The sequence below is a fragment of the Sphaeramia orbicularis genome, chromosome 12, assembly GCF_902148855.1.
Source record: "Sphaeramia orbicularis chromosome 12, fSphaOr1.1, whole genome shotgun sequence".
Taxonomy (NCBI): Eukaryota; Metazoa; Chordata; class Actinopteri; order Kurtiformes; family Apogonidae; genus Sphaeramia; species Sphaeramia orbicularis.
In genome coordinates this window covers 4,745,854-4,756,380 of record NC_043968.1, presented here as the reverse complement: position 1 = coordinate 4,756,380, position 10,527 = coordinate 4,745,854, and the positions used below count along the sequence as shown (strand labels likewise).

The 10,527-nt window shown below is 35.2% G+C and overlaps 1 protein-coding gene across 1 annotated transcript in view; it reads right to left on the bottom strand.

Moving 5' to 3' along the window:
- Window positions 1-1,065: 1,065 nt before the first annotated feature.
- The window catches only part of LOC115429596 (probable E3 ubiquitin-protein ligase HERC1), a 132,955-nt gene continuing 123,493 nt past the window's right edge, over window positions 1,066-10,527 (bottom strand). The window contains 4 exon segments of the mRNA XM_030149190.1: window positions 1,066-1,576; window positions 4,425-4,730; window positions 7,233-7,385; window positions 8,163-8,415. Coding sequence (XP_030005050.1) covers window positions 1,391-1,576; window positions 4,425-4,730; window positions 7,233-7,385; window positions 8,163-8,415 — 898 coding nt within the window. The 3' untranslated portion in view covers window positions 1,066-1,390.

Genomic DNA, 10,527 nt, shown 5'->3' with positions numbered 1-10,527 from the left:
AGTCTGCCCTGTGACACAGACTGTGGATAATTACTGGTGTTTTCAGACAGGTGGGAGCTAATACACATGACTGACAGGTGTAATGACCAATCACTGTTCAGATAATAAATAAATAAAAAAATAAAATTAGAAAAGCACTCGGAGAGCGTCGACCTCCGCCAAGGCACTCCCCCCCACCACCACCACCCCCCCATCACCACCAAAATGTTATCATTTGTTCCTTGTGCCAGAATCAACATTTCCTGAAAATGTCATCCAAATCCATCCATAACTTTTGGAGTTATCTTGCACACAGACAAACAAAAATCCCCCCCAACCCCCAAAGACTGATCTGGATCCTCAATCTTCAATATCTTGTCGAACCTGTTGGGAACTTATTTTGTTTTTTTTTTTTTACCAAGCACTCTGACCATTCATTGTGCAGTTCCACATACATATGTTGAAAATATCCCTATCTCCCATTCTTATTAGTAAGTTTTAATTTTTTTTATCAATTACTAAAAATTCCAGGCGACCCCATTTGAATTCCAGGCGACCCCATGTGGGGTCCCGACCCCAAGGTTGAAAAACACTACTCTATAGGCTGTGACAAAATGGTAACATTACAATGTGTAAATATATAAAAAGGGTTAAACCGGGCAGTTTGATTAAAACAAACAAAAAAAAACAACTCTAAGTGTAACAGAAAAACTGTATTTTGAAAGGCTCCTGTCAGTAAAAGTGTTTGTGTTGTCATGTTTACCTTGTGGAAATGCGTTTCACAGTGATCTGTGGCCCGTATGTTCTGCCCTGGGTCATTGTTCTGCTGATGGAGAACGACAGAAGCACAGCGCTGCAGTTTCACACTCACAGTTTGTCATGTCTTTTATGGATTGTGATTGTCTCTCTCAACTCAACATATATTTTTTATTAGTAAGTTTGTTTGTTTTGTTTTTTTCGATCAATTACTGGAAATTTCAGGCGACCCCATTTGAATTCCAGGCGACCCCACGTGGGGTCCCGACCCCAAGGTTGAAGAACACTGCCATACTGAGTGTCAATTGTTAGCAGAAATCCACAACAAGATCCTTATTGAAACACTCTTTATTTTACATGAATACTGTCTACGTAGGACAGGTCATTAAATTAATACATATTTTCAAACAAACAGGCACATTAACGTCTTCATAGTGGCTTATTCACCTATGTTTAAAAATTTGATTCCATATCCCTGTAGCTTTGATTCAGAGTAAGCACTGCAATAATTACAACACTGTTGAAAAAAAAAGACACATATGTTGAATAAACTTCACTACCGTACATATTTGGCGAATAAAAATCTGTTCAGTGCATATAATGCATGGCATCGGAGAAGATACATTCATCACCCTGTTGATGACCTGTGGTGGTTTCAGTCCTCGGTGTCGGAGCTGTCCGCTGGGTCGGTGTTGTGGGTCAGCATGTAGTTGTCCATGTCGATGGAGGGGCAGTTGTGGATGGAGTAACGCAGACGCTCGGCCAGGATGGCCTGACTCGTATACGGCGGGAGGCGGAGCAAGAAGAAGCAGGTCTGAGCCGTAGGGAGGCCGTTGATGGGCTGGACAACAGAACACGTAACAGACGTTTATTTGAAAGCACATGTGTCAAACAAACATGTGACCCGGGTCCAAAACCAAAACCAGCCCGCCAAGGCAGGGCTGTCCAACTCCTGTTAGTTCAGTTCCACATTCAGCTCAATCTGATCTGCAGTGGACCCGACCAGAGAAATAAGAACAGAAGAATATACAAATAATGTCAACTCCAAACTTGTCTCTGTTTTAGAGCGAAAAAAGTAAATTTACATCATGAACAGGTTTACATCTACAAACTATCCTTTCGAAAGATGTGAATAACATGAACACACTGAAAAAATCCGTGTAATTTGAACACTATTCTGCCTCAGTTTCTCATTTCCACATGTACGTTGTAACGTACAGATCACAGTGGATCTACAAACACACAAAACATTCAATAACAGACAGAATATTATTAAAATTGTACTTACTGCTCTTAAGACATTTCAGGTTGTTCATATTTGTTCATTCACATTTTTAGTGAAATTATACTTTGTTTCAGTGTGAATACATGAAAATATTTCCATTTACAAACAGAAACATTGTCAGTTGTCATTATTTCTCTGTTATTCTGACAGTATTGGACTGGTCCTGTCCACTGTAGACTGAACTGGTCTGAATGTGGAACCTGAACTAAAAGGATTGTTGTGTCCCGGGGGCCAAATCCGGCCCACCAAAGGGTCCAGTCCGGCCCTGGGATGAATTTGTGAGATGCAAAAATTACACTAAGATATGAACAATCCTTTTAGTTCAGGTTCCACATTCAGACCAATTCAACCTCAAGTGGGTCGGACCAGTCCAATACTATCAGAAGAACAGAGAAATAATGACAACTGCAGATTTTTCTCTGTTTGTAAATGTAAATATTTTCATGTGTTTAAAATGATCAGCTGAAGCAGAATATTGTTAAAACTGCACTTACTTTTCTCAAGACATTTCAAGTTGTTCATATTGTGTTCGAGTACAGTTCATAGATGTAAACATTTTCATGATGGAATTTTACTTTTTTCACTCAAAAACATAGAGAACCCTTTGGAGTTGACACTGTTCATAAGTTCTTATTCTATTATTTATATTATTTGACTGCTCCGGCCCACTGCAGATCATATCAGGTTGTATGTGGCCCCTGAACTACCATGAGTTTGACAGCCCTGTTTAAAAGTCTTCCTCTGGATTGTTTGAAGGTGTTGCAGTAACTCGTGGTCAGGATGACACAGCGGTACAGACGCAAAGCCGTGTACTGCTGTGGACATGGCCCCGAGCAAAAACTGTATTTGAGCAACTTAGAAAAGTCTAAAAAAAACATCAATGTCAGTTTAAGTACATTCTAGCTTTAGAATATTTTATATATATGATATTTTAAATGCTTTACCTTGCCGTCAGACAGCTGATGGGGAACTGAAGTTCTGAAGCAAGGTTCTAATAGTTTTGGATTTTTCATTATAGCTTAGTTTTATTTAGTTTGGACTTTTTTCTCTAATTCATTTAGTTTTAATTCATGACGATGACGAAAACTAGAATTGTAAAAATATTTTCGTTAACTGAAATAAATAAAAACTATAATTAAAAGGAAAAACCATAACTAACTGAAAGTGTATTGTGTGTTTACAAAACTAACTAAAACGGATAAAAATTATGGATCAAATTCCCTTCGTTTTCATCTTTGTCGACGTCGGATTGATACGAAATCGATTTATTTCCCCCAAACAATTTTAACTGCTGGCACCATATGATATTTAAGGGTCCGTCACTTGTGTTCACTTGTGGTTTCCAGTCGTCTTCTGGTCCCCACTCTACCTGGAAACATGGAGACTAAAGCAGCAGAGTCCTGTCTGGGATTGATTTGAATAGGAGCACAGAGAAGAAGAGAAAAGAGACCACTGAACTACAACTGAACTACAACTGAACTACAACTGAACTACAACTGAACTACAACTGAACTACAACTAAACTACAACTAAACTAAAACTGAACTACAACTAAACTACAACTGAACTACAACTGAACTAAAACTGAACTACAACTAAACTACAACTGAACTACAACTGAACTACAACTGAACTACAACTGAACTACAACTAAACTACAACTGAACTACAACTGAACTACAACTGAACTACAACTGAACTACAACTAAGCATTTAGAAAATAATGAAAACTAATAAAAACTATCAAACCTGCTCTAAAAACGAATTAAAATGAACTGAATTAGAGAAAAAAAAAGAAAACTAAATAAAACTCAACTAGAATGAAAAATCCAAAACCATTAGAACTAGAGCTACAACCGATTAATCGACTCAAAGTGATCCAAAAAAAATCATTCAACCCCAGTTCTCCTGAATCTGCAGCTTTGCTTCCTTCATTTCTCTGCTGTTAAACATTGGTTCCACTCTTGTGTTTCACACGGACACTTATTGTGATGCACAAAGAAGCTTCAGTTCCGGAAAACTGACAGAATATTTCCCTTCAATCAATTCGAGTCGATTAATTGAATTGTGAATTTTTGCATTGGCTTCAAACACCTCATCGATTAATCGGTTGCAGCTCTAATATTTTTAGGTATTTATTCAAATGCAGATATTGTGGAGGTTAATTTTGTTTTTTTGGTTTTCTTTTTTGTTTATATTTTATTTATTATTATTTAACAGTTTTATTAAATAACGGTTCTCAGCTCTAATTAGAACCGTGGTCCACAGCAGTACATCGGTCTGTTTCAGTTCCTTGTGCTTCTGTAAAAATGTGTTCTTGTACCCCATACAATCCCAAACTATCACATTACACATGTTTGTTTGTTTGTTTGTTTTTGACATATTTTCTCAGTGATGCTCTTACCCTGTCGACCTTGATGATTTGGAACTTCTGTGTAATATCAGCAGGGTTGGAGGGCAACCTGGAGCGTCCGGAGACGAAGCGTAGAAAAAGCACCCGCTCCTCATTGGTGAACTCCTCCAAACTCTGCCAAAACCAGCTAATGAGCTGCTGGCTCTCGGTGATGTCACGGTAACGCACCAGCTTTTTCAGCATGTCGACCGAGACCTCCGGCAGGCCGCACACCAGCTGCTCCAGCTGCTGGGCCGTCAGCAGGGAGAGGAGGGGCACGGGGATGATGGTGGACATGCCCTCTCTGACTGCTGCCACCTGGACACAACACACCCACCACCACGTCAGCTTTGATCCTTCTGAAGGCCAGATGAAGGGAACCACCACAACAAACAGGCTGCACCGGGATCACTAATGCACAGAGGTGGACGCGCTGTGTTTGAAAAGACCAGAGTTTGTGTGGAGGGACGCCCACACCAAAGTCTATCAAAGCATGTTTGATTGGACTCTAATGTGTCCTCTACACCACATCTGTCTGAGCACCATGCTTTAACCTCGTTTGTTTGGAATTTCAGTTGAACAAAATTAATGATTTTCTGAGCAGAGATGGTTGTTTGTATCGGCATTAAATGTGTCTGTTAGGAGTTCCTCATGACAGTGACTACAGCAGCTCACATGTGCTCACAGCTCTTCTGTGTCTGTGTTCATATTAAATCAGTCTCAGTGAATCCAAAGGAACTCTGTGTTGGTAAATGACAGTTGTTCAAATGGACAGGATTTCAGTTCTGTTCAACATGTTGATGCTCATATGAACTATGTTTTCAGCTCAAACATGAACCATTTCAGCACAATTAATGCTATATTTTCATGTCACAAATGGACAAGTTCTATTTGAACTGAACTGAGCTGAAAAACAAATCTTCTCTTCTTTTGGATTCCCCAGTTTTTCTTCCCAGATTCTCTCCTCCATATCACATGTTTTATTTGTACAGGTTCAATCTGGAGTATGGTGCTGATCCATCCTGCTTCTGTTCCACCAATACATACATGAAGAATGGCACACAGCACTGTTTACATCAACACTTTTACAATAAGAAGCATTTTTAGACACAAAGAACAATTCTAGATTGTTCTTTCCTCTTTAGTCTGATGCTAAACTATCCAATAAATAATAGTGCTCCTAGTTTTTGCACAGGGATCATTAGTGTAAACGCTGACATGGCTGCAGAGCATCAGTATGATGGGATCCACAACAACCATGTCACATCCGTCCACTGACACATTTAGTGTTTTTGTGTCAGCTGGGATTGTTTTAGATCCACAATACCAACATTTATGAAGAAGAGCGCAATTAGCAATAGGAAGTCTAGAAGTTTATTCCTAATAAAGTACTGGGACTGACCAGAGCATCATGGGTAATGTCACGTCCGTCCACCAGCAAAAGTTTTCACATCCACGTGCTATTCCAAATCCAATATTTATGAAAATAGAGCTTCCACTGTCAGAGAATATCAGTAGTCTGTGCACAAATGGATTAGCATTATTTACACACACTTCTGTGACTGTAGGACAACTGTTTTGGACACAAATGGACACTCATTTGACCCCCTAAGGACATTTTAGCCGACGATTTAGTTTTCTCCTCAAGTTCAAATGGTAAAAAAAAAAAAAAAAAAATCATTCAAAAATCTAATTTGTTCAAATGGGACTCTTTTAAAAATTGCTTACATTTTTCAGTATTTTGTGTCATATTTTGTATTGTCCTTTTTTGCATTCATTGTTTTTGCTGCTAAACAAATGTTCGTTGTTCTTGTGACAGTGACAATAAAGAGCTCTTCTATTCTATTCTATTTTCTATAAATGTCATGTCAGTTAAAACTCATTCATTCATTTTCTGAACCTGCTTTATCCTCACTAGGGTCACAGGGGCGGAGCCTATCCCAGCTACTTATGGGTGAGGGCGGGGTTCACCCTGGACATGTGACCAGTTCATCCCAGACTGAACATATACAGACAAACACACTGTCACATTCACACCTATGGGGGATTTAGATGAACCCATGAACCTATCAGAGCATGTGTTTGGATGGTGGGAGGAGCCAGAGGACCAGAGAGAACCCATGAACCTATCAGAGCATGTGTTTGGATGGTGGGAGGAGCCAGAGGACCAGAGAGAACCCACATCTGATTTTATTTGATTTACCACATATATTTTTATTATTAACGTCTAGTCTAGTCATACAAGGTTTGGATTTAAGTTGCCACCTGAAAGGTCAAAGGTCAGAACAGACATTGTAGTTAAATTCTTTATCTGTAGATTTTTGTGTGCAGATTTTTTTCAGTTTTCCTGGAGGTATTTTTGGAACGCTGAGGGTTATTCAGCTGAGGGCTGCTTCATCTACCTGAGCAGAGCTCTGCCTTCTCTGAGTGTTTTCGAGTTTTAAAGGGTATTTATAGAACAAAAATAACTTTTCTTTAGCTTTGTTCATTTCTGCAAACCGTGCATACTATGCTTTGTCCGTCATAGCACTTTGTAAACTCAGTTTTAAAGGTGCTATAGAAATAAAGTTATAATAATAATAATAATAATAATGATGATGATGATGATGATGATGATTATTATTATTATTATTATTATTATCATATTGTCTATGTTTTAGAACCAAAAACCCCATTAGTGTCAGTTCATGACAATCCCTAACTCCATCCCTGAAAACAGGTCATATAATTATCATGCATGTTTCGTGTCCACCGCTGCCCCTGCCATCAGAGGTGGTGTCTTCAGGTGTAGTAGTGGTGACACGGCGTGGACACACTCACCTGTGAGTCCATCTCATGCAGTCTGTAGTCCAGTGCTCTCTCTACATATTCAGTGCGGTTCACAAAAGTCAGAGAAATGTTCTGACCTCCAGGAACCACAGGTACCAGCCTTCCATCTGCACTGTGGGCCATGAAGGAATCCAGTGGGATCATCTTCAGAAAATGAAAAGAGGACAGAGACGACGAGAGGTCAACGGTGGGAAGTTCCAGCCTAAACAGAACCCAAATCCATCTAACAGTGTAATTTAGGCTCTTATGCACATAACTGTGAAAGAAATTAGTTTAACCCATAAAGACCCACTGCTTTTTTTGTGACAGTCAAGCAAATTATTTTGTCTCTATATTTAACCTTTTGGAAGTGATTTATCACCATTTATTTTAATATTATCTCTTTTTTTTTTTGCATTTTTTTGTGAAAAACTGGTATTTTCCTACATATTTAATTTACTGATCATGTAGATGTTCATAAAGGTTCAGATTAAAATACAGGGTTACTATAGCAACCATAGACAAAACTGAAGAAAAAGTGACTTTTAAACCAAAATCTGTCATTAGCTGAACATAAACCCAGTGTGTCCATCCACCGTCATTGATCCAACTCCATGGGCTTGACTGGAGAATCAGCGTTGTAGAAGATGACAGTGTTTCCACGGTAACTACGGAGCCGCTGAACATCCAAATGGGTCATATCTGATGACCATGAAAAGACAAAGAACTGCATTTGACACCAGTTATTTGCACGTATTGATAGGATTAGTGGATTAGATCAGTAGATGGTTTTGGTCAGCAGTGGATGTTTGGGTTTTTATGGGTTAATGACACAACACACTTGATTCTGTTTGGAGCCCAATTAGCAGAGGCCTCAAAAATATCAAATATGCATCAGCTGAGGGTCAACAAGGGTGTGAGTCAGCTCTCCATCAGTCTCACCACATGGAAGTTGTCCTCTGTGATTCCACTGTTTTCCAGGTGGAGGATGCCCTGCAGGTTACGGTATGTGAGCAGGTCCACCTCCTCCAGGTCGGGCCCCCCCAGAGGCATGGAGCACAGCTGTTTCCAGACCCAGGGGGCTAAATGTAAGTCCAGCGGCTTCTTGGTACGGATGGCCACAGCCATGAGGATTCCCAAAAAGCGAAACTGGACCATGTGGTCTTCAGAAAGTGCTGCTGGGTTCAGTAGAAACCTGTAAGTGGATGAAGCCAATGACAGAGATGAAGACTGGTTCTGATACTGACACGCTCTGGGATTTACTTTAACATACTGTACACATGTTTGTGTCATGTTTGTTCAATGTTCAATAAACACACATAAATGTCAGATAAACAGTGTAATATATACTGTAATATACTATAATATACTGTAATATACTGTAATATACTATAATATACTGTAATATACTGTAATATACTATAATATACTGTAATATAGTATAATATAGTGTAAAATACTGTAATATAGTATAATATAGTGTAATATTCTGTAATATAGTGTAATATTCTGTAATATAGAATAATATAGTGTAATATACTGTAATATAGTATAATATAGTGTAATATTCTGTAATATAGAATAATATAGTGTAATATACTGTAATATAGTATAATATAGTGTAATATACTGTAATATAGTATAATATAGTGTAAAATACTGTAATATAGTATAATATAGTGTAAAATACTGTAATATAGTATAATATAGTGTAATATTCTGTAATATAGAATAATATAGTGTAATATACTGTAATATAGTATAATATAGTGTAATATTCTGTAATATAGAATAATATAGTGTAATATTCTGTAATATAGTATAATATAGTGTAATATACTGTAATATAGTATAATATAGTGTAATATTCTGTAATATAGAATAATATAGTGTAATATTCTGTAATATAGTATAATATAGTGTAATATACTGTAATATAGTATAATATAGTGTAATATTCTGTAATATAGAATAATATAGTGTAATATTCTGTAATATAGTATAATATAGTGTAATATACTGTAATATAGTATAATATAGTGTAATATTCTGTAATATAGAATAATATAGTGTAATATACTGTAATATAGTATAATATAGTGTAATATACTGTAATATAGAATAATATAGTGTAATATAGTATAATATAATGTAATATACTGTAATATAGAATAATATAGTGTAATATACTGTAATATAGTATAATATAGTGTAATATATACTGTAATATAGTATAATATACTGTAATATACTGTAATATAGTATAATATAGTGTAATATACTGTAATATAGTATAATATAGTGTAATACACTGTAATATAGAATAATATAGTGTAATATACTGTAATATAGTATAATATAGTGTAATATACTGTAATATAGTATAATATACTGTAATATACTGTAATATAGAATAATATAGTGTAATATACTGTAATATAGTATAATATAGTGTAATATACTGTAATATAGTATAATATAATGTAATATACTGTAATATAGTATAATATAGTGTAATATATACTGTAATATAGTATAATATAGTGTAATATACTGTAATATAGAATAATATAGTGTAATATACTGTAATATAGAATAATATAGTGTAATATACTGTAATATAGTATAATATAATGTAATATACTGTAATATAGTATAATATAATGTAATATACTGTAATATAGTATAATATAGTGTAATATACTGTAATATAGTATAATATAGTGTAATATACTGTAATATAGTATAATATAGTGTAATATACTGTAATATAGAATAATATAGTGTAATATACTGTAATATAGTATAATATAGTGTAATATACTGTAATATAGTATAATATAGTGTAATATTCTGTAATATAGAATAATATAGTGTAATATTCTGTAATATAGAATAATATAGTGTAATATACTGTAATATAGTATAATATAGTGTAATATTCTGTAATATAGTATAATATAGTGTAATATACTGTAATATAGTATAATATAGTGTAATATTCTGTAATATAGTATAATATAGTGTAATATACTGTAATATAGTATAATATAGTGTAATATTCTGTAATATAGAATAATATAGTGTAATATTCTGTAATATAGTATAATATAGTGTAATATACTGTAATATAGTATAATATAATGTAATATACTGTAATATAGTATAATATAGTGTAATATACTGTAATATAGTATAATATAGTGTAATATACTGTAATATAGTATAATATAATGTAATATACTGTAATATAGTATAATATAGTGTAATATACTGTAATATAGTATAATATAGTGTAATATACTGA